Source organism: Magnolia sinica, chromosome 17, assembly GCF_029962835.1.
Source record: "Magnolia sinica isolate HGM2019 chromosome 17, MsV1, whole genome shotgun sequence".
NCBI classification, from domain to species: Eukaryota; Viridiplantae; Streptophyta; class Magnoliopsida; order Magnoliales; family Magnoliaceae; genus Magnolia; species Magnolia sinica.
The window spans coordinates 1081076-1106238 of NC_080589.1; the positions used below are offsets into that span (position 1 = coordinate 1081076).

The 25163-nt window shown below is 39.9% G+C and overlaps 2 protein-coding genes and 1 long non-coding RNA gene across 5 annotated transcripts in view; all 3 read right to left on the reverse strand.

Annotated features, from left to right (window-relative positions):
* LOC131231900 (cytochrome P450 709B1-like) overlaps nucleotides 1-2535 on the reverse strand; it is a 94933-nt gene extending 92398 nt beyond the window's left edge. Inside the window, exon 1 of one of the 2 annotated variants that reach the window (XM_058228259.1) lies at nucleotides 2249-2535. In XM_058228259.1, the coding sequence (XP_058084242.1) occupies nucleotides 2249-2519 (271 nt within the window). In that variant the 5' untranslated portion in view covers nucleotides 2520-2535. The remainder of the gene's footprint in view (nucleotides 1-2248) is intronic. The other variant, XM_058228260.1, reaches the window with a different exon arrangement.
* Nucleotides 2536-8821: 6286 nt separating this feature from the next.
* On the reverse strand, nucleotides 8822-10643 carry LOC131231904 (uncharacterized). 2 transcript variants are annotated; one of them, XR_009164561.1, is made up of 4 exons: nucleotides 10466-10643; nucleotides 10047-10126; nucleotides 9370-9447; nucleotides 8822-8941 (listed from the first exon to the last, which is right to left on the reverse strand). It is a non-coding gene; the product is annotated as an uncharacterized LOC131231904 (long non-coding RNA). The 2 variants fall into 2 exon arrangements; XR_009164560.1 differs by having other exon boundaries at nucleotides 10047-10643.
* Nucleotides 10644-19519: 8876 nt separating this feature from the next.
* LOC131231901 (cytochrome P450 709B1-like) lies at nucleotides 19520-24502 on the reverse strand. The gene is made up of 5 exons (XM_058228265.1): nucleotides 24144-24502; nucleotides 23673-23896; nucleotides 21072-21322; nucleotides 20304-20691; nucleotides 19520-20118 (listed from the first exon to the last, which is right to left on the reverse strand). The coding sequence occupies exons 1-5, from the start codon at nucleotides 24409-24411 to the stop codon at nucleotides 19687-19689; spliced, it is 1563 nt and encodes a 520-aa protein (XP_058084248.1). The 5' UTR covers nucleotides 24412-24502; the 3' UTR covers nucleotides 19520-19686.
* Between the last annotated feature and the right edge of the window lie 661 nt (nucleotides 24503-25163).

Here is a 25163-nt window from a genome sequence, read left to right on the forward strand (position 1 = left end):
GGGGTGCTGCATCACGTGGACTGTTGAAATTTTGGACTAACATCACATATGATGAGTTCTCAAAAAGTGCGCAGCCGAGTATATATATATATATATATATATATATATATATATATATATATAAAGATGCTTGGACCCTCTTTCGAGGACAATGAAAAAACATTCAAACACTTTTTAGTAGAGAAAGGCATAGGAAAGGAAAATGATGGGAAACACAAGGATTTATACTTTTTAGTAATGTTGCTTGAGCACATGATTGATTTTGATAACTATTGATATCTGAAGACTTAACTATTCTTATAAATTACCATGATATTGAAAATTTTTGACCTCTAAAGATTTATTAAATCTTATAAATATAATTAGTTGTATATATGTTCAACTAGTTGGCATGTGCACCCCCATGATGTTTTTATGCCATCTGGCCCGAATAGCAAGGATAACCTGTCACAAAAATGGAATGTCCTAAATACCTAACAAATTTAATCATCGGGTGAGGTATACCTTACAAAACAATTAACAATCACCCCCAAAAACTCCGAATTCATATGAGACGTCTTATTTTCATGGTATGACTGCCTTATTGGACAGGCAAAATTTTATACAAACAGCATGCATGGTAGACCCTGCACACTAACTAGTTGGACGTATGAATAGGTGTTTGTAGCTTTCCTCTATATCAACTATCATTTCATCAGTTCATCCATAAACTACAGAGGGTATAGTCTTCACTGCTGGGTCGGCAATGGTTATGACTTATGTAATCTTAACATCTTCATGCACTATAAAACATTACCGACCTCCATGGTGGTAGGACTATTGGGCTCACCGTGTGATATGTGTTTTATCAATACCCCCGCCAAACAACCACTTGGTGTGAGAGTGTCCTTCCACCCTTATCCAGTATGCTCCGGTACCGAGTTTCACTCTATGGTGTGTGGGGGAGTGTTAAAGCCTTACATCATCCTCTAATGTCCTGAGCATTTAGAGAAAGTGGTTATTTGACACCACCCGTCCATTCTACCAACTAATTTTAAGTCATGAGCCCAAAATTGAAGCATATCCAAAACTCAAGTTGATCCCACCAAAGGAAATTAATGTGTGGATTGAAAGCCTCTTCAAAGCTTCTTGGGGGGTCATAGAAGTATTGGATTAAGATGATATTTGTGTTTTCCTTTCATCCAAGTCTGTGTGACCTTATAAATAGGTTGGATCACAAATAAACATCACTATTGGCCCCATGAAGGTTTCAACGGTGGATGTCATTGTCCCCAATGTTTCCCATTAAGTGGTCCACTTGAGCTTTAGATATGCTTGAATTTTAAGCTCATGGCCTAAATGAGATGGAAAAATTGGCGGACAGCTTAGATAAAACATATACATTTTGGAGAGCCACACAAATTAAGTATTTCCACCATGAAGGTCACGTCTCCCTACTTAGAAATTAGACCATTAAACTTAGAACCTGATCTTTTTTTTTCTTTCCTTAACACATGCATATAAAGTCACCAAACAATTACTCTAACCATCAAGGGAAATAATACAATACAGTCTGTTATACCAATTAAATAGGAGTGATTTAACATGGGTAGCAGATAGCCCAATATCAAGCTACTCAAGTGATCACAGAGAGGAAAGAAAGGAGGAGTCTTCGTGTCCATAATCAGAAACTTTGAATGAAAAAATAAAAATAAAAATGGATCGCAGCTATAAAATTTTTAAATAAATATTACTCACGAGAAGGGCAGTAAGACACACCGCCCATTTTTCATGCAATCCAGGGTTCATTCCTCCTATATATCCAACAGATTCCTTGATCGTGGCGGGCCACTTTACCTCATAAATTTGCACACGAATTAGGTCCGAAATGTTCCCACCGTATCATAGTTCATATATTAACTGGGACATTTCACCACCATTTTTGAAATGGTGCTGACATCCACTGCGCAGATGACATATACTTGTAAGGTAATCTAAACCATCCAAATCGCCAACCGGATTAAGGATGGAGCATAATCCAAAACCACACTTACAGTCGATAAAAACTATCTTATTTTTCTGGTTATGTAACCATTCATTTAAAACCCACGAATTGTAAGGTTAGGTTTGAACGGTCATTGTGATAATTAAGCCATGCTCCATCTACAATGCACCCCATGTTCTGGATGGAGTGGATAGAGGAACCTGTGGGCCACATGTAAGGAGCAAAAGGAGGTGAGTTAGAGGAGTGAAGAGAGTAGAAAGTCACCATGCAGTGAGAACCATTTGTAGTAGTGAGGCATGACCCTTGGGATGATGTCATGCGAGTGAGTGTCTAAAACCGTCTCGCTTGCAAGATTCATTAGGCCCTTGATTTCTTCAAGAGAGCCTGATATGAAAGTGTAAGGTGGGCCTGTTATCCCTTGTTTCTCAAACCACCTTGTCAGGGCATGAGGCCTCCATACAAGATTGTGGAAGAGTTTCCAAATGCCTGTGAGTAGTGCAAGCACTACCAAAGTCACCCAAAAAAGCATGTCCATGTGACGAGGATGGGTGAAGTTGTGGAGAAGAAAGAGAAAATGAGTGAGGATGTGGAAGAGAGAGAGAATGAATGAGGGTGGGGAGGAGAGAAAATGAGTGAGGATGTGGAAGAGAGAGAAAGAATGAGGATGTATGGAGGAGGTGTACCGGTATTCATGTGGTGAAGCTCACGCATGCTGACATGGCTTGGACGGTGGTGCCGTAAGCAGATGCGTAGCAATATGGAACATATATTAGTTGCACAGTGAGAGATTGAAAATCGTCCAAAATTCAAATTAATCAAAATTTCCTAACCATTCAGCGGGATGCTATCTAATCAAATTTTGCCATGTCATGCTTGAACAAATGTCAGCCAAAGTGAAGTATTATCCAATCTGCCTAATAGATTTTTCTAACAAGGTGCAAAGATTTCCTGTGCCACCCCATTCATCAGGCAAACCACTACTTTTTTAGCCCCTGCTCTAAAAAAAGGTGGTTGATTCAACACTATGTTTAAATTTTTACGAAAATCATAAAATTCTTCCACTTGAGTTTTCAAATAATGGTATTATTGGATAATCCTTCAATCTCGATGAATGAATATTGGATGACACGTAAACATAAAAGTAGCCCTACACAACTATTGGTAGATGCCCTATCCTAATTGTTTCGTTTGGCGTAGGCGGGTACCTGAATTGATTTTAGATCCAAGAGTAGACATGATTCATTGTACCCAATAGATGGATGGGGAGGATATCATGATTCAGTGTACCTGAATTGATTTTAAAGTTCCACCCATGTGCTGCTTAGTTAGTGCCTGGGCGAGGTTACCCATCTGGACACATTGTCTGCCACCACCAACCTCCATGATGGCAGGAATCCATGGGCCCACCATGATTTTTGTCTTTATCCGTGTTATCGATTTGTTTTTCCAATTCATTGTAGGCCATGAACTTAATATTGAAGCATATCGAAATCTTAAGTGGACCACACCATAGGAAATATGAGGGATTACACACCTATGTTTGAATCAAGCTATATTTGTGTTTTCCCTTCACCCAAAGTCTGTATGACGTTATGAGTAGGTTAAAAGACAAATGGACATCACTGAGGGCCTTAGAAAGGTTTCAATGATGGATATCTTTATTCTCACTTTTTTTTTTGGTGTGGTCTACTCGGCCTTTGGATATGCTTCAAATCTTGCCCATGGCCTAAAAAAAGCTGTAAAAACTGATGGTCGATGTGGATAAAATACATACACCATGGTTGGCCGCGAAAATTCCTGCATCACAGAGGTCGAAGAGCATTCGGATTGTCTCCTAGCCTTGCTTAGACGGACTTAACCCGTGCAGGGTCTTTGTGCGGCCTCCAGTGTTGTATTTGTTTTATCCACACCATCCATTCATTTTACTAGATGATTTTAAGGTACGATTCCAAAAATAAGGGAGATCCAAGTTCAGCACGCATTAGAGATTGAATGCCACCATTAAAAACTTCTTTGTACCTGCAGAAGTTTTGATCAAGCTGATCTTTGTATGTTTTCCCTTCATCTAGGTCTATGTAATCTTATTAACGGGTTGGAGGGCAAATCAAGATCACAGTGAGCCCTTGGAAGGTTTCAGCTGCGTGCGTGCGTCGTTATTTTCACCATTGCTTCCTGTGGTGTGGTCCACCTGATCCTTAGATCTGCTCATTTTTGGGCTTATACAGTACAATGGCATAGAAAATTGGATAGATAGCATCGATAAAATACGTACATAACAGTCCCCCAATCCTAATCTGCTCCATTGTGGCGGGTTTACCAGGCAATCCGCGTCCTACCCACAGCTAGCTACGGTAGTGCAGTCACATAAAAAAGAAAGTAGTCTCCTGACCGGTTCCAAACGGGTCTATTGATTGTTACAGGGCCACGTACCGTAGTTGGATCTATTTAGTCATCATCAAACCATATATATCAGCGTTTATGTTGTGAGCCATGGCCTTAAAATAATGATTTAAGGTCCCCATCGATGCAGGAAGGTGAACCATTTTCTAGATCATCAGTTACCATCGAGTCTAGAAACATGGCCCAATTCTTAAATGTAACCACGTGATCTGATTGTGACTGGTTATCTTTTCTTGTTGTTTTTTGTGTGTTTTGTTTTTTTTTTCTATCTATGGAAAAATAAAGGACCATCTTCCCTCCACAAATGTCTAAAGTCGTGTCTAGACTGACACAACCATTAATTTCTGACATGTGTCCATTGAAAATAAAAGGGCACATAAACCAACATCATAAAGGACAATACCTTGACCTGTCACCAGTGTACTTATAGAGAGAGAAAACAAATAAGCTGTCTTTCTTTGAAGAGAAGAAAATTAATTGACATAAGTGAAGAAAACGAGAGTGAAAGTGGCCTTGCGCAACCGACAGGCAGGAATACGGATGCAAGTGGGCTGGTGACAGACAGGCAAGAATAGGGATGCAAGTGGGCTGGTGACAGTAACAAGCACCAGCCAAAAAAGGAAAAAAAGAGAAAGAAAAAGAAAAAAAACAGATGTAAATCCAAGTTCAATTGAACTACACCAAAAGATATAAGAGGGATATTTACATTTATTGTTGAAACCTTTCTAGGACCCACGGTGATGTTTATTTGTTATCTAACCTATTGGCAAAGTCACGCGGACCCAAATGAATTGAAGAAGCGAATATTAGTTTTATCCAAAATTTCTGTGACCTTTGAAAAGTTTTCAGTAGTAACTGTCCAATCCTGTTGTTTACTGTGATATAGTTCAGTTGAGCCTTGGATTAGTTTTTTTTTTTTCCATTTCTTTCTTTTTTGCTCATGCACTAAGTTGAGTTGAAAAAACATGAGTGGATAGTGCGGATAGAATATATACACCATGGTGGGGACACAACTTCTGCATCCTAAGAAGTTCCCAGTATAATGTTTGTAAGAAATTCATTCCGTGCATCTATTTTTCCAGTTCATTTTAGGATATGAATCCAAAAATGAGAAGGATCAAACGCTCGAGTGGGCCCTGAATAGGAAAAGGTGGGTAGGGAAATGGCTACCATTGAAACTTCCCTGAAATCACCATAATATTTATATTGCATCCAAGCCATTGATAAGGTCATTCTTGTTGGGATGAACTGAAAACACAAAATATTAGCCTGATCGGAAACATTTGTTGCACCCCAAATGTTTTAATACTGAACATTCATTCTTCATTGTTTTTTATCATGTGCACAACTTGCCTTTTGAATTCGCCTCATTCTTGAGCTTAGGTCCTGAGTATGATCTGGCAAAATGGATAGACAGAGTGGATTCCTCATTAACATTACAACGGGCTCCATTTAAATTCTGAAGGAAGATTCTAATGCCCTGGATTTCATAGGCTAACCATTGTGCTCCCAAATACCGAGTGTTATCTTTAAAGAAAATTCTCAATACATGTAATCTCGTTTAACATTCATAAAGTAGCAGGCACCACAATATAAGTAATATGTGCATTGAGTAAATTGTCCAAACTAAACATCCAAACATGTCCACATATTCTAGTCATTGCCTTCTCGTTCACTCTGAAAAATCGTTGGACGAATTCTTTACTTGGGTCATCATCTGGTCGTTCACTTTTAGAACTCACCAGGTGACACCATTATTCGGGTCATCATATGGCCATTCACTCTTAAAACTCATCAGATGACACCATTATTCAAGTCATCGTTTGGCCGTCACTCTTGAAACTTGCCAAGTGACACCGTTATTCGGGTCATCATCTGGGCATTTACTTTTAGAACACATCGGATGGCTCCATTATTCAAGCCATTGTCCGCCGTTCACTTATATAGTGGGTTCTACTCACAATTGTCAGTTGGGTGTGCATCCCTAGATCTAGAGAACATTTTATACATTCATGCACACTACAAGAAAATAGGCCTTTACCGGCGGTCAAAACCGCCGGAAAATACCCAGAAAACCGCCGGCAAATATTTTGCCCGCAGTTGGCTAACAGCCGGTAAAGCCTCAGTCGGTAAAGGCTTTACCGGCGGTCAGGACCTTTCCTGACAATTGTGCTGGACGCCGTAAATTGTCAGCTTTTTATTGAAATGCTATCAAAAGCTACGGATAAAATCCGTATCTAATAATAGCTACGGTTATAGTCCGTAGTACAGCCGTAGCTATAGTTTTAAAAACATATGCCTACGAATTAAATCGGTTGCTATAGAACTCATGGCTACTAATAACCCGTAGCCATAGAGCAAATCTTTTTCATCAGCAAGACAAAAAAAAAAACACAGAGAGAGAGAGAGAAGAAAAGGAAAGGTGACACTCATGTATCCTAGTTATTTTTTTTCTTCTTTTTATGCTGCAAATGTTATCATCCTTTTTTTTTGCTTTTTATGTTGCCAATGTTATCATCCTTGCTCAGGCCTTCTTTTTCACTGGAGATGTTATCAAATGATGCAATGTGATTGCTTGGACAACTATGCTTAGACCTGAACCCTGGGAGCGGATCGAACCAGTGCGCTTGAGGCTGAAATTCCTCTCATTGCCCTTGTGTAGAAAACGTCGCAGTGGCCATGGAAGGACCGCCACCAAGCACAATGAATAAGGCTGGTCATGGGCCCAATGAGCATTGAATCCGTTGAAGCCTAGCAAATCTGTCCGACCTGCAACCCACAAAATGAGAGAAGACCATAAATGAAAGGACTAAGAAAGGGAAATGGAAATCATTTAATATATTGAAATGAATAATCATATAAATGAATAATCATATTGAAAGGACTAAGACCATCCCGCACTTGAAGGGAACAAGAGAAATTCTCACAAGATATAGCAATAAAAGAAACTCTTCAGCTTCAACATCCGTAGATTTCTGCAAAATGGAGGAAGCCACATCCCTTGGGACCCTTCAAGCACAAAACATCCATTCATGGTGATATCCAAATCCACCACCTTGCAGGCCAAATTGGGGAACTGATCTTGCAGCTTACACTCCCCTAACCAGAAATCCTTCAAAAACTGAGCCCTCATCCCATTCCCCACCCAAAAACCAAACGCTCATCCCGTTCCAAATAACCATAGTCTACACCAACAAACTACCATCCCAACTTTGAAGAGTTTGAAGTTCAAAACTGATGGAGAAATAAATACCAAAACAAAGATCGCTGTTTCTTCACAAATCATTATGAATGCTGCAACTTCCTTAGAAAAAGTGTGTGAAGAAAATTAACGGTCTTTCAACAGGATGATATTCTAGTCAAGAAAATCAGGAAATATACCAAATAGCAACAGTAAATACACATTGTAATGTTTTGTAAGCAGTGTTCAGAGTATCAGTATCATTATGTATCAATGACCGAGGATACAGAAACATGTATCAGGACATGTTAAGAGACACATGTTTAGACATGTAAAAATAAAAATATCGTAAAAGACAACTATATATAATAAGTTTCCTGCACTTGTCCAACCTGAATCTTCCTTTGTATGTTTATTAAATCTTCGAGGCTAGAGTATGTGTTTGAGTTTTCATAATTTTCCATTTCTAGTGGTAGCTAATCCTAACAGGTTCTATAAATCTATAATGGTTAAATAAAGGAAGATATATCAAATGGAGCATGGTTTTCACAATCTAATTTCACAAAAAACCAGTCCATCCTCGCATGTGGGCCCCATCAAGCCACAATCTAATTTCACAAATCATGCCAAACCAAGTCAACAAACAAAGTTGGCAGTGAAAATCACCTTGAAACATAACAAGGCGAAGATAGTTACACATTCAACTTATCTGCACAAGGGTTAATGAGAAAAGAAAAGTAAATGGAAAAGAAATCAATGAGACTAAAACAAACAAGGGTGGTTAGCATTCAGCTAGGCAAAAGATACAGATATCGTAAAGCTCTAAAAATTACTTTGTAAAATTTCCATGGACTTCGCATTATTTGACATCCTTCCAAGAATCTGAACACTCCAAAGATAGTGATTGACCAAAAGAAACTGCAGACAAGCTGGGTATGTGACCAATTTCTATTTAATTCTAAATCAGTTTTTATTTTTTTCATAAATGAGTGGCCCACCTGATGAGTTGTCGTACTTGTTTTTGTTATGATCACATATGCATTAGAACCATCATCTGGACCGCTCGTCATGAAATCCATTGTTTTGAGTACATTGTTATTGCAACATGACATCTTAAAAGACAATTTAGGGCATGTTTGGATCAAATTTAATTACGATTACTAGTGTAATGAATGGATTTTAACTTGAAACTACCAAGCTCTGAAAGCAGGGTAAAAGCTGTTCAAGGGAAACAAAAGATTAGACAATGGCAAAAAGACACTGTTACCTTTTTCTAGTGATGATGATAAATTTTAGAAACACATTGCATAAGAGAAAATAGATACTTGCCTGAACAAGGTAAGTTCATCCACATGATATTTGTAACGAGAGGTTTCCTGAGAAAACAGATAACAAACTGTTATTCATCAAAATTATAAAGAGCAAAGGCTAGGAATGATTAAAAACACTATCAATATCCTCATCCTTAATATCATATAGGCTCAGAATCTTGCAAAATGCAACACATAGAAGGCAAATTTGTCAATCTACTTCCATGAAACAACAATTTTCATCTAGCGTAGGAAAGTGAAGAAGATAACAATGATAAACAACCACAGTAGAAAGAAGTGCCGAAAAACTTCCACATGATAAGCTAAATGATCAATGCAAGTCATAGTATAGAAACTAACAAAAAGAAAACCAAATTGAGGAATGGTGCAAAGTTCCTGGACCAAAAGATCACCAAAAATGAATTTTGCATGGACCAAAAAGTTAGAGAAAGAAAAAAAGAAAAAAAAAATGAGAAAGAGCAAAACAAGCTTACCATCTCTAAAGAGTTACATTCCAATAGGGAAGCACAAGGATAGAAGCAGAATTGCCAAATCAGGTAACCATACTTGACCTGACCAATTCCAACCAGAGGGTCAGCCCAAGCCCAATCCAGCTTAAAGAGGACCTAACTGCAATTTTACATTCATAAAGAAGTCGCAAACATTAGCAGTTAAAATTAGCTCACACTCCAAATCACCATTCATTGTGTTTCAGACCACCAAACAATGATTGTTGATTTGTCGGGAAGTTGTCCCTTGCAGTCCGACTTTCCAATATGGTGAAAACAAGCTGGCTGATTCCAGAATGTGATGAGACATGTTCAGAGTCAGTTCAAAGAACACAAGAGATACAGATATTCTTATAGAATTCTCTAAATACAAAGTACCTACTACATAACTTGTAATGATACACATCTGATAAATTACAACTTTTAGCTGTTCAGAAATCCAGATTGTCCAAATTGCTGACCCAATTGTAGATGAAGCTATACATCACTGTCAGATCTTGTGGGTTTGGTGGTATCATAGGTCCCCACAAAAGAGAAGAAAACTAAGGGAAAAGCGATAAAGCTTTTGATTACTTGCTGTCACCAACAAAGTCAGTGAAAACCACATCATCTTCAATTAAAAAACAATCAGTTGGTGGCCAAATATCAAGTTATGAGCTGACCTAGCAATATCAAGAGAGAATCTCAGAGCTTTAGAAGGCTGTAGCCGTCCTTTCTTTTGAAGGTAATTTGCCAAATCTCCCTGAAATCCACCGAAGTACAAGAATCCATATGGTTTAATGACATACATAAATGTTACCTAGACAATGCAGTCTTTTAAATAATATTTTAAGTGATGCCATATGTATTATCAACATCAATGTAAATATAGAAATAAATAAGACAGGCCACAACAAGTGCCACCTGATGTCCAGTAAAATCGCAACCTGTTAACAGCTTGTAATATGGCTGAAATATGTACTGGCAAAGCCTTATGTAATAGAAGGTGACGAAGAACCTGTGTATATGTTCCAATCTAGGGTGAGCCTTTTTATATCAGACAAAGCAAATTATAAATCTAATCATGCAATAAAATAAGCACCTTAAAAATGATAAGAATAACAGTTGTTTGTTCTTCAAGAGCTGCTTTGTTCAACCATGTCGCTAAAATCATCATACCACCTTTGGTCAAAAACCCGAAAAATAAATTTTAGAATGACTACATTCAGATAAGGGAACCAACTTTCTAACATCATCAACTAAAGCTCAGAAACAAGGGATGTAAGTACAAGGTAAATGACTCCATGTACTCTGTTTCGAAAATCTCAAGCATAAATGCAGTGGTAAAAGTGTTGGAGCTGGCCTTAAAGGTAAATGACTCCATGTACTCTGTTTCGAATTTTGTCCTTCTATATACTAGTAATATCCTTGTAATTTGTTGTCTGATTGTGCATCTGGATTTTTGCATATGCATGTGGATCAAGTCAGTGAAAGTTAGCATCATTTCCACTATGGTAGCTCACATGTACGCACACATGTTCAAATGCACATGCATATGACCATATGGGGCCCTTTAGTGATGTGGAAAACCTAATTACACTCAAACCCAAACCCACTGGCAATAAAATCAAACTAGAAGATGATAATCCAAACACCAAATTCAAAATTGGATCTGTTTCCTATAGTGTGGTCCACCTGTGAATTGGATCTACTTCATTTTTGGGCTAATACACTAAAATTATCTGGCAAAATGGATGGACGGCGTAGATTTACAATAAATATATCAAAGTGGGCCCCACAGTAAGGACCGAACCTAATCTGCTCACTATATCCACCTTTTTTTATGGATATGGGTCCGAATCCGAAAAAGTGCGAGTGTGGGTCATGGTAGAGGAGGACTACCAAAATAAATACTCTTGCATATGCTGGCATCTCAAAATGCAGAAAGCACCCCATACACCGAACCGAAATTGCATAAAATAAATAAAATAAACCCCATACACCGAACCGAAATTGCATAAAATAAATAAAATAAAATAAAATAAAAACAGAGATTCAACACTAACACTCCGAAATCTCAGTGTATGATGGGTTTGAATCCGAAAAATTAAGATAGGAGAAGGTCATGTCAGAAGTGGACTACCAATGTACATAGTCATGCGCATACAAAAACCAAATTACACAAAATACCCCTTACTACAGAACCGAGATTCACGCACATACACCGAAAATTCAGTGTACATATCAGCACCTTAGATGGAAATGAGGTTTGGATAGCAAGAACGCCGTCTGATGATGAAATCTCAGCTGCAATCTCTCATCGCTCTGCTATCTTAGATCTGCAAACGGAGAGAGAGATTGAGAGAGACAGATGGCAGAGAGAGGGAGAGTGTCGGTGATGAGTTCGAGAGTGGAGAGGGAGGGAGAGAGGTAGAGAGAGATCGAGTGGAGACGGAGAGGTGCAGAGAGAGAGCGGAGAGTGAGATCAGGCGCAGAGAGAGAGAGAGAGAGAGAGAGAGAGAGAGAGAGAGAGAGAGAAATGAGGCGGCCGGTTAGGGCATTTGTGATTTTGATCAGGGCATTTGTGATTTTAATTAAATAGGAACACTTTGCCTGCAGTCGGCTTTGATTCCCGCGGGCAAAGGGTTCCACCAAGTGTCGGTTCTGCCCTCCTTTCTTGTAGTGGCGCACTTAAACAAAATTATAATTTTGAATTGTTTGTTGTGTTATATGTATTATTTGTGAATTATGCTTGACCATTATGATGGGAATATTTCTCACTGAGATGACCACTCATGGTTTTGATATCGACAAACAAAAACAGGCAGTGCAGATATGCGAGTGCGATGGAGTTTCTCAAGTTGAAATAACACTAAAATAGTTTTCATTTTAGTATAACTCTGAAATGTAATATTTTATTTCAAATTGTATTCAGTCTTCAGATGGGTTGGCATTTTTGGGATTTGAGTTGATTATGCAACATTTGGACTCTAATTGCAAATTCAATTTGTCTCTCTTTTATTTTGATGTATACCGGGTGAATGCAAATTGTGTAGTGTGTGTGTATGTATTTAAGGAGCATTCTCTAATTAATTAGTTAACACACTCGAATTCGGAGCCTACCTGTGTCACGTTACTTGGGTGTTGAGTTTTTGAGTGTTACACCCTCTCTCTTAAAGGTGATGGTGTATATGTGTGTGAAATGAAATGGTTAGGATTATTTATAGGTAGATATTGGATTGGGGTGAAAGGTGAGTTGAAAGGCTGTGATTGGTTGAGGAGATATGAGTGCCACATGGAACCCACTCATTGGCTAAGGGGTGTTAGATGGATGGTAAAAAGGCAGTGCACCAAGGGCATTTTTGAAATTTTGGTGCACCCAATGAGGTGGAGGTAGATTTCTCTCTCATTCAGCGTGGCTCACCTCAATTTGAAAAATGAGACATGTAGGGAAAACGCACTCTGTGCCCCCCACCTTGTGTCCAACTCCCAAACTGCTAAAGGGGCTCCGGTGAACCTTCGACATCACTTTGGGCTTCTGGGTTAGACCGGGTCCTACTAGGTTCGGGCTTGGAATTGGGCCTAAATTTGGGCTTGAATGTAATCTAGATTTGACTTGCATTTAGCCTAAATTTATATTGCATTTGGCTTAGGTTTTGGGCTTAACTTTAGCTTTGAGTTTGGCTAAGCTTTAGCTTCTAAATTTGGGATTAAGTCACACTAGGGTTTGGATATGGTTTAAGGGTTTGGATTATATATGGGAGTTTGGATTGTATTAAGGTGCGGGACTTGGAGCTGTTCATGTATCAAGTACGAAGTTGACCATGTTGTTCATCTTGGGTGGGGTATCTATAGAAGGCCATAATCCTGTTAAGATAAATCAACCTATTGCATCTATTGTCATGCCTTAATGGTAGACTCACAACAAAATTTAACACCAAGTCACAGGTTTGAGCACCCCTTGTGGTGAGAATGTGCGGTGTGTGTGGGTGTGAGGTGTGTGTGCATGTGGTGTGTGTGGGTGTGCATGTTAGACAAACTCACATATACCTTGTATAGCTAGCATACCTTGTATATATAGTTCGTTTCCATAGGTATAGGATTCTGATTTTATTATTTTCCTTGTATAGATGTTGTAATCTATATATATTCAACCCCTTTGGGTTGTCTTAAATACATAAAAGCTTTCAGCTCATCTCTATTTACATGGTATCAAAGCTTCACTGATCAGAATCTGGCACCACCTGTCAGATCCGACTATCTCTGCTGCGTCCGGCCACCATCCCTACTCGTCCGACCACCCCTGCGTCGTCCGGCAACCCTTGCTGCATCGTCCGACCACCCCTGCTGCGTCGTCCGACCATCACTATGTTATCTGACTACCCTACAGCATCGCCCCTACTCGTCCGACCACCCCTCTACTCGTCCAGTGCCCCTGCATCGTCCAACCACCCCTTTGCTTGTCCAGCACCCCTGCGTCGTCCGGCCACCCCTATTGCTCGATCTGTTCGAGTTTCAGTAACCCCTCGCTTTTCCCGATCCAGCGCCAAATCTCGATTTTCCAGATCTAGAGCCCCTGTTACTGATCTAGATTTTTCAGATCCAGATCCACTATTGCTGTTGCTATTCCGCCAGATCCAGATCTAGCTTTTCCAGATCCAACAATCCCTGTTGCTATTGCTATTCCGTCAGATCCAGATACTGCAACCCCTTGGGTATCTCCTGCTGTACGATACATCTAAAACACTCTTCTGCTGTAACTCTTTGCGTGCTTTACATTACTTTCGATCAATGGACAAGAACTCATCACGTACAGAGGCCCCACGTTGTAGTTTTGATGGTACCAACTATTCGTTATGGGCTATCCATTTTCAGAACTTCTTCAAGGGTCGTGGTTTGTGGGGACTAATTGATGGATCTGTTACCATCCCCACTTCCACAGATGCCGACAAATTGGCTGATTGGGAAATGAGTAATGGATGGATTATTACTTAGATTCTTGATTCGGTCGATCGGTCCATTGCTGTTGGCCTCACACCTTATCGCACGGCTAAGGCAATGTAGGAGCATCTTCAGACAATTTATCAAAAGAGTAATGCGGCCCGGTTATACCGTCTAGACCAGGATCTCGTTAACCTTACTCAAGGTGATGACAATGTTCAATCATTTTACTCTAAAATTGTCACAATTTGGACTAAGATGGTTATGATAGATTCAACATTTCCTCATGACTTTAAGATTTTCCAAACTATGCGCGAGAGTGCCCAAGTTTGTTAATTTCTTATGAAGCTGCATCCAGAATTCGAGCATTGTTGGGCTGCTCTCTTGAATTGTAGCCCTACTCCTTCATTGAATTCAGTTATTAATGATCTATTGGCTGAGGAACAACAACTTAAAGTTCTCTCTTCCTTCCTCAACTCCGAGATCCTCTGATATGGTGCTTACTATGTCCACCACTACACCTACACGTGGTTCCACTCTTTTGACTTGTCGCGGCTGCAATAAAGTGGGTCATGTTGTCGCTCAATGCAAAGACTGTTGTACTTATTGTCGATGGACTGGTCATGGTATTCAGTACTGCCGTACACGTGTTTATGCATCTTCTTTCGGCCGTGGACATGGTGGTCCTGGTCGTGCTTTTTCTGGTACTGCTGCCACTATTTCTTCCAAGCCATCTATTAGTAATCCTGCATCTTCTGCTGAAGGTCTTTCATCATATTTAACTCCTACAATGCTCCAGCAAATTGTTCAGGTCTTTCCTGCAGTCGGTATGTCAGGTATATCCCCATCTTCTTCATGGTTCTTCGATTCGGGTGCTTCCAGTCATATGACTTGTGCTGTATCCCATCTTTGTGACATTCATCCCTACATCGGCAATCAGGCTATTTCTACTACAGATGGCACTAGACTACCTATTTAGTCCGTTGGATCATTGACTTTCTCTCATTCTACTCATTGCCAGTTCACTCTTCGTGATGTGTTTCATGTCCCTAACCTTTCTTCCAATTTAATTTCAATTGGTTAACTCACATCCAATAACTTCTCAGTTATATTTCTTCCCAATTGTTGTTTTGTGTAGGATCTGGTGACGGGAAGGTACTTAGGATGGGTAGGCAGCATGGTTGTCTGTACGTGCTAGACTTTGATCCATCAATCACTCCGGCTCGTTGTGGAAACTATGACACTTTCGCCTGGGTCATCCACATTCCAATCGGTTAATTCAGTTATTTTCTTTTGGCATGTTAAGGAACGTTTCTCTTAATAAAAAAGATTTAGATTATTCTTGTTTATCTTATTGTCTTTTAAAAAGTAAATGTATTCATTTTCCTCTAAGTATTATAAAATCATCTTCTATATTTGAACTTATGCATACAGATGTCTGGGGTTCTTCACCAATTATGTCACTCTTTAGGTTACGTTACTATGTTAAATTCATTGATGATTTCACACGTCACACCTGAATTTACTTTCTGCACTCAAAGTCATAGGTTTTTGAAAAATTCAAGATATTTCACTCTACGGTAGAGACTCAATTTCGGGTTCCAGTTCAAACTCTCCGCTTTGACTCAGGAGGGAATATCTCTCAACCGATTTTCGTACATTTTTTTAGAGTCATGGGATTATTCATCAGACCACCTATTCTGATACTCCACAACAGAACGGGGTGGTTGAACGAAAAAATCGTCATATTGTTGAAACTGCCAACACCCTGATGACAACTATGAGTATTCCTCATTTTTTCTGGGCGGAAGCAATGTTATATTCAGTCTACTTGACTAACCGAATGCCAACCTACGTTCTGAACAGTAAATCTCCGTACTTTGCTCTCCACGGATTCCCTCCTGCATATTCCACATTTCGTGTTTTTGGTTGTCTGTTATTTTCACCTGGCTTCACGTGAGCGTAACAAACTATCTCCCAAATCGATCAAATGTATGTACTTGGGATTTGGAAAAACTCAGAAGGGTTTTCGATGTTATGATCCGGTTTCTCGTCGTATTCGGGTTTCACGACATGTTGTTTTTCTTAAACATATTGCCTTTCATTCATCTCTTCTTCCTCCGCACGCCCCAAAATCTCTTGGTCTAACCACCTTTCCCGGTATTCCTTTTGCCTTGAGTACTCTCCCTCGTCCGTTGCAAGTTTACTCGCGTCGATCACGTACAACTTCACCACTTATTACTTAATCTGAACCTACTGCACCTGTTGCAGATCTCGAACCTACCTCGATACGTCGTTCCGATCATGTACATCGAGCGCCTGATCGCTTGATATGCTCTATGTCTGCCATGAATGCTACTCTGGATACTGTTTTTATTCCTACTTTATACTCTCAGGTAGCCACTCATGATTGTTGGAAGAAGGTTATGGCAGAAGAACTTGCGGCATTGGATGATAATCATACGTGGGATATTGTCACTCGACCCGCTGACTAACAACTAATTGGTAGCAAATGAATTTATTCTATCAAGCTCAAGTCTGATGGATCATTAGATCGATACAAGGCCCGACTTGTCGCTCAGAGATACAAACAGGAATATGGAATTGATTATGATGAGACATTCGCTCCCGTTGCCAAAATGAAAACTGTTCGTACTCTTTTGGCAATATATTCCGTTCACTCTTGGCCACTTGCTCAGATAGATGTGGAAAATACTTTTCTTCATGGAGACCTCAAAGAAACAGTATATTTGAAACCTCCTCCTAGGTCTTTAATCCCTGATAATAACGTATGTCGCCTAAAGAAAGCCTTATATGGCCTCAAATAGGCATCTTGGGTATGGTTCCAACGCTTTCATGATGTTGTTACCGGTGTTGGCTTTACTCAAAGTAGTCATGACCCATCCTTATTTTTGCGCACCACTGCTCGCGGAATTGTCATTGTTCTCGTTTATATTGATGACCTACTTCTGACTGGTAGTGATGCTACTAGTATCTCGGCTTTAAAGAAAGTTCTGCAATCCTCATTCAAGATAAAAGACCTTCGCCATCTCACATATTTTCTTGAGCTTGAAATTTCATGTTTTAAATGTGGGATCTTGGTCAGCCAGCGTAAATATACCAAGGATCTTCTCGCCATGGCATCATTGACGGATCAGAAGACTGTTCAGACTCCCTTAAAACTTAACATTCAATATGGCCGTGACGATGGTGATCTACTTACACAGCCCGACTTATACCGTGGTTTGGTTGGGAGTCTGGTTTACTTAACTATGACTCGCCCTGATATTGCTTACGCTGTCCAAGTTGTCAGTCAGTTTGTTTCTGCTTCTCGGACTCTTCATATGACTCCGGTGTTGCGCATCATACGGTACCTACATGGAATTCTATATCGGTCACTGTTCTTCTCCTCCACGGCGACTCTGGACCTTCGTGCTTATTCAAATGCTGATTGGGCTGGTTGTGCTCTCACACGAAGATCTACCACTGGCTATTGTGTTTTTCTCGGCACCTGTCTCATTTCTTGGAAGTGTAAGAAGTAGGCAACTGTTTTTAAATCAAGCATAGAAGCCGAGTATTGGGCGATGTCCGCTGTATGTAGTGAGCTTGTCTGGTTACGTGGACTTCTTTTCGACTTGCGCGTTTCTCTGCAGAATCCTACTCCACTCCATATTGATAAGCTAAGTGTCATTTAGATTGCCTCTAACCCGGTCTTTCATGAACGGATGAAGCATATTGAAGTTGACTGTCACTTTATCCGCGAGAAATTTCAGTTTGGGCTCATTTCTCTTCCACATGTTGCATCCCATGATTAGATTGCAGACATTCTCACTAAGTCCCTCACTTCTGTGCGCGTCACTCATTTTTAGTTGGCAAACTATTACTTGTCGATGACCCGCATTAGTTTGAGGGGGGATGTTAGACAGACTCACATATACCTTGTATAGCTAGCATACCTTGTATAGTTCGTTTCCATAGGTAGATGATTCTGATTTTATTATTTTCCTTGTATAAATGCTGTAATCTTTATATATTCAACCCCTTTGGGTTGTATCAAATGCACAAAAGCTTTCAGCTCCTCTCTGTTTACAGTGCGTAATAGAAAAAAAAAAAAACATCCAATATGCCCGGTCCTCAAATAATAATAAAATGATGTTTATGCAACATAAAATTTATTTTGTACATGGGCAAACAATGAAAGAGATGAACACGCCCCATGTCATTTTAAAAAATAGATAAAAGAAGAAGAGAGCATACATATTTTCTTGTCCTCTAGAATCTTTTATTTATGATGATGATTAGCTGCGAGAGATAATTCCTCTTCTTCTTTTTTTTGGTATGGAAGAGATAATTCCTCTCTAAATGAAATAAAATCAACAAAAAAAAAAATACACCATAATCTCGTAGAATATGGTGCTTCACATGACCATTAAATATATGTGCACTCTCACATTCAAATATATTGCATTGTATGCCTATTGAAGACTGTATATTACAACATTCTCTCTCAAGGTAGAGCATGTATGCATGCCCTGCTTAACTTCAATATCGGAAGCTATAGGAGAGGTTAATTGTGTTTTCTATTACCTTTAGAATTAGAAACATTGGCACTTCCGGTGATTGCCCAAGGATCTTGGGGTACTTGTGATGGCTGGGATTTAAATTGTTGTCTCTTTCAATAATTACAACCGATAGCTGAGATTTAAATTGCTACGACACTTCAAGTGGCTAGCTACAATTTGAATTGGGGGAACTTTTGGTGCCTTTATAATTATCCAACAACCAACTGGTGATGGCACCGGTTATGACTTCAAGCCCAAGAGATCTGAAATATTGAAGGAGTCTTCTAACAAATTAACAGTAATAACAGGGCTAAAGGGTTAGAAGGGGGGACCAGTATGATGATAATAAGTGTAAATTTATTCTTCCATCATCTTATAGAGTCAACGAAGAGAGGGCTGGATGGTACACTCTTAAAATAAAAATTAAAAATCAGCGAAGAGATTTTAACACCATGTAGAAAATGGATAAAAGAAGATAAGAGAACATACATATTTTTTGTCCATCTAGAATCTATCATTTAAAAATGATAATTAGCTAGAAAGATAAATTCTAGAAAATGGTCTCCACATGACTACTACATAAATATACACTATTATCTCCAAGAAAATGGTTCTCCACATGACTACTACATAAATATACACTATTATCTCCAAGAAAATGGTTCTCCACATGACTACTACATAAATATGCACTCTTAGACTCAAATATATGGAAATTCATACATATACCAAATACTGTAATAAAAATCATTAACACGATGGGTAGCCCGCCTTATTGATTGGAGATTACATAATACTCTCATAAACATTTGTTTCTCTTTTAACCATGAAGAGGTTGAAGGAGGATAGGAAGTCCAAACTGTGGCTGCAGAGTAATTTTATCCATCGGCGCATGCTTATATTGAGGAGAGAGGGTGAAAGTAAACCTCTGAAGGATCATGGCAATTACCGTCTTCACTTCCATCATTGCAAAGTTCTGGCCAATGCATACTCTTGGGCCTATTGAGAATGCCAATAGAGCATTCGGATGCTTCGCTGCCCTTGCAATCCCATCTACAAATCTCAACGGTTTGAACTCGTTTGCATCCTCGCCCCAGTACTTCTTGTTCCTGTGAATCATTGCCAGTGAAATTGATAATTCGGTGTCCTTCGGGATCGAAATATCCCCCAACTTCATATCTCTAGAAGCCATTCTCGTCAATAAGATTGCTGGGGGATACAGCCTCAACGTTTCTAGAACTACCATGTTCACCTACAAAATATTCACCATAGTTCTTAGTGCAAAATAAAAGCATCATCCAAATTATGTAATTTGTGAATTATATAGATATTAGTCTTCAATTATTTGTTCTTGATGCGAAAGAAAGAGAGTTATGTGTGAGGAAGAAACTGATGTGTACATGATATTAAAAAGAAGAGAAACTGATGTGTCCTTACCAATTTCAGTTTGCCGAGCTTGTCGGCATCTGGGATTTCCATCCCACATTCCCTCAACACTTCTTCTCTGAGTCTTTCCTGCCACTCACTATGTAAGCTTAACGCAAACATAGTCCAAGTTAGTGAATGAGAAGTTGTGTCGTGGCCCGCGAAGAAGAATGTCTTGCACTCATCTATTATCTCATCCATGTCAAGCCGAATACCTTGATTTCTACTGGATTCGGCCATCATCGTTCCCAACATCAATCCCAGTAGGTCATCCCCATACCTGGAATCTGAGAATCTTTCGCCCTCTGAATTCAGTTTACTCTCTATGATGCGCTTAAGAGTATTCTTCGCTCTTCTGTTGAGTTTCCATGTTTGAATGTTCCACCTAGTAGGAATATATCTACAAATAAAAGTATATACATATCAGATATATCTTGAAACATTCTTCTAAAACCGAGCGGAATGGTCATTCAAGGCCATGAAGAAGAAGAAGAAGAAGAAGAAGAAAAACACAATTATCCGCCCAATTGGGTTTCTTATTTGTGCAGCCCCAAACACTTGGGGAGTTTAAAAAGTAATAATCCTACTGGACAATTCAACCAAATATAGATTTGGGTACTTCAAAATTTCACAAGACATGGACCGTCCCATTTCAATGGTGCAATCTGCAATATTGGTTTCCTAAGAAGTGTATGACACCACGATCATTGTTTCGTTGCAAGTTGTTTGAAAAAGCACAGATTTGAAATAGTGAAAAGAGTTTCAAAGCTAGGTAATTACTCGCTGCCAGGGATTATGATATTGGTACTGGAAGCTGCCCCCCGTTGTAAAAGCTCCTTTTGAACTTCAAAGACTTCTTTCCCTTCCTTGAAACTACTTCCGAAAGCAGTTTGGGAAATTATATCTGCAGTAAGCTGTTCTAATTCTTCACTAATTTCTATTTCTTTATACTTCTCCTTGGTTTGAATCGCCTGCTCTTGCCACTTATCAAGCATGGATAGTGCACATGATGCCATTGTCTTTGTCATCACCTTTCAAAACCCAATGTCACAAATAGGAATTTGATTTCAGTGCGTGTATGCTTTAAACCAAAAAAATACAACAATCAAAACAACATATACACATTCAATATTCTCTGTTCTTTGGAAATTAATTTGCATCTTCTGAAGGATCGATCATCTTGTAAGAATTACAAGATCGCTGCTATTACTTAGGCATTGTCGCCAGATTGGTAAGAGCCAATTATTATGAGTAAAAGGGAAATAGATATCTGTTTGACATCTGAACAGTCTATGCCCAACGTAATAACATATGTTTGGATGCACTATATATTGAATTGCATTTCAATTTATTAGTTTAGTATAATGCAACATCTCTAATTTTTGTCTTAGGATTGCAAATGAGCCTACCTTGGAGCTAAGACATGTCTAGGACTGACCCATCAGCTGAGGACTCATTTACAAGCCCGGTCCATCTTGCAGTAAGGAAATAGGGTCCAGGATGGTTTGGGTCTACCAGTCTAACAGTTTAGATAAATCAGCCTTGCTGGGATGAACTTTCTGGCCTTTCAGAGCCCATTAGTTGGTCGGTTTCAGGTGAGATCATTGGTGGACCATTCGATTGGAGGGGTCCACCTTTGATTGCACATGACCCCAGTGTCACTTTGATTGGTTGATCATTACCATTCAGTTCATGGAGCAGCCTCTTGTTAAGTCCCTTGCCATGCCTTTTACTCTCTGTTTTGTGTTCTGTACAAGGGCATCATTAGCTGCGTTTGAGGGGTTTATGATAGGCAGGCATGTGAAGTTATCGGCTCCGGCCGAATATGCTTATCTTTGTGTAGCTCCCCCTTGTTCAATGAAATGAAATGAATCCTTTCTTAAAAAATAAAAAAATAAAAATAGTTCAGTGAGGCCATGACCGTGGGGCTCACCTTGATGTCTGTGTTGTATATCCATTCTGTCCATTATTTTTGAAAGCTCAATTTAGGGGGTCCTCGTTCTTGCTCGGGTGGTAGACTCCCAGTCAAGGGTTCGAGTACCAATAGGTGGTGAAATTCCACTAGCGTGAGTGTGTGGGGTGTGTGTGCATGTGTAAAAAATAAAAATAATTTTTTTTAAAAAAAATAAAAAAATTATATTAAAAAAAAAAAAGAAAAAAAAAAAGAAAGCTCAATTTAGGGCATGGTACCAAAAATGAAGTAGATCCAAATCTCAGGTGATTTGCTTATTTTTGGGTCCATGCCATAAAATGAGTAGGCAAAACTGATGAACAGTGCAGATATATAATAAATACAGTAATCAGAGATCCGGATCACTCATCAGGTAGGGGACACTGCACTACCAAAAGCAAAGGTAGTACAACTCATCAACTAAGCCACACATCTCGGTTAGACCGGAAAACCCTCTCGTTGGAAGCAACAATTGCACGAATGAAGTGGTGGTGCAATGTGCCGGACATAGTCATCCAGATGCCCAGGCCTCGGCCCATGGGCACCGATCAAAATCTGGCAGGGCAGGGGCTTTCGGCCCAGCTTCCTCAGAGGGGTAGATAGAGATAGTCAGGTGGTTAAAGCCACCCAAAGGATGGGTGAAGCTAAACAGAGACGGGTCGGCTAGAAGCAACCTTGGGATGTCAGGAGGAGGAGTCTGCAGAGGGGATAAAGGAAATTTTATTTTTGCGTTCTCGGTGGGGTACGGGTTGGGTTCAAATAATAGAACAGAACTTCAAGCGGTTTGCGACGGTTTATCTCATTGTTTGGATCCGGGACTGGATAAGGTAGAGGAAGAATCAAATTCGAAGGTTGTGGTGGACCTCCTAATCAGAAATCCCAGTTAGCTTGGACATGGAAATACTGGATGGCTAGAATTACAAAGCCGAAGGTTAGAGAGCAGTTTATTTTTAGGCACATACTGAGAGTAGGGAACAGCCCGGCGGACGGGATGGCCCAAATGGGGAGTGAGCTCCAAATCTCTTCCCTGATAAGACGTATATTCAGACCTCCCGAAGCAGGTGCGGGGCCAAATTTTTCTAGACAAAACGGGGCTGGGCTTCATTAGGAAATCCCGGAGTGGTTCCTAAGTTTCAGCTAGTACGTAGGCTTCTGTTTTACCGGGGCGTCGATTCCTCCCTCAAGGGTATGTACCTGGGGGAAGTTGTTTTTCTGCGTCCAGTAGGTTGTATAGCTTATACGTGGAATGAAATCAAATCCGAAAGTTAAAATAAGAAAAAGAATAGAAAAGAAAAAAGTAAGCCACACATGTACAATGAATATGGACTGTTTTCTCCCACCGCTCATTTTTATCATGCAAGTTTGACAGCTCATGCGCGATGTGGACCACCTAATGAACAGATTGGATTAGAAATAAGTGGGTATCATACCTTGAGCTTCTCCACATGAAAAGCTGGGCCGACAATCTTCCGATGCCTAACCCAATCATCACCTTCAACCACACCCAGACCCTTGCCCATAACAGCAGCTAAGAAGGGGTTAATCTTGGGCTTGGGGTAGAAATCGGACTTCTTTGACAATACTTCCTTGGCTAGCTCTGGCTCCATTATGAACAGGCGAGGCCGGCTCCCAAACCAATACAAGAACATTTCTCCTGTTCACCACATCACCACTTCACATTACATTACAGTTTCTTACAAAGTAGCGTTATATATATATATATATATATATATATATATATATATAACCCACGAATTGGATGTTTAGGGTTTGCATGGTCATTGTGATAATTGAGACATAATTGTACCCCATGTTTTGGATGGAGTGGATAGAGGAACCTGTGGGCCACATGTAATGAGCAAAGGAGTTGAGTTAGAGGAGAGAAGAGAGTAGAAAGTCACCATGCAGTGAGAACCATTTGTAGTAGTGAGGCATGATCCGTGGGATGATGTCATGCGAGTGAGTGTCCAGAACTGTCTCGCTTGCAAGCTTCATTAGGCCCTTGATTTCTTCAAGAGAGCCTGATATGAAAGTGTAAGGTGGGCCTGTTATACCTTGTTTCTCAAAATACCTTGTCAGGGCATAAGGCCTCCATGCAAGATTTTGGAAGAGTTTCCAAATGCCTGTGAGTAGTACAGGCACTACCAAAGTTACCCAAAGCATGTCCATGTGATGAGGATATGGAGAAGAGAGAGAATGAGTGAGGATGTGGAAGAGGTTTGGAGAAGAGAGAATGAGTGAGGATGTGGAGGACGTTTACCGGTATTTATGGGTGAAGCTCACGCTGCCTGCCGACATGGCATGGACGGTGGTGGCGTAAGCAGGTGCGTAGATTAACTGCACACCACTCGTACACGGCAAGCATCGAGGGAAGTGGGTGACGTTGTCCAGTGATGTAGAATCTGCAGCGCATTGATTAATGGCTAAAATAGACTACAGTAAAAAAGTCAAAAACGATCGAGCATACTTAACATAGTTTGATTGGTGACTATAATGGTTGACCGGTGGATGTTCTAGAATTTATAAATTTTTGACTGCATGTTTTTTTTTGCATATTTTGACAAGTCAACAAGATCGGATGGATCGATTGAGCCGGACTCCTTATTGGTGGTTTCGATTTTGACCAGCTCCTCCCAGTCAAACTGGCGGTGGAAATACTGGCTTCGGAGGATTCAGCGGTTGTGTGAGAGGGCCGTTGGGTCCATTTCCCATATTTTTAGAGAAGGAAACCAACCGGCAGATAGAATGGCCTGTTGGGGCTTAGGATCCCAACGCTTCTTCATCTCAGCCTCAGCTAGTGATCTCCCCCCCAGAGGTCAGGGGTCTTTTGTTCCTGGACGAGGTTGGGTCGGATGATCTTAGGCTGGTTGCTAGGAGGGGTCTTCCTTTGTATAAGTTATATGATCGGCTTTGGTCTCAGG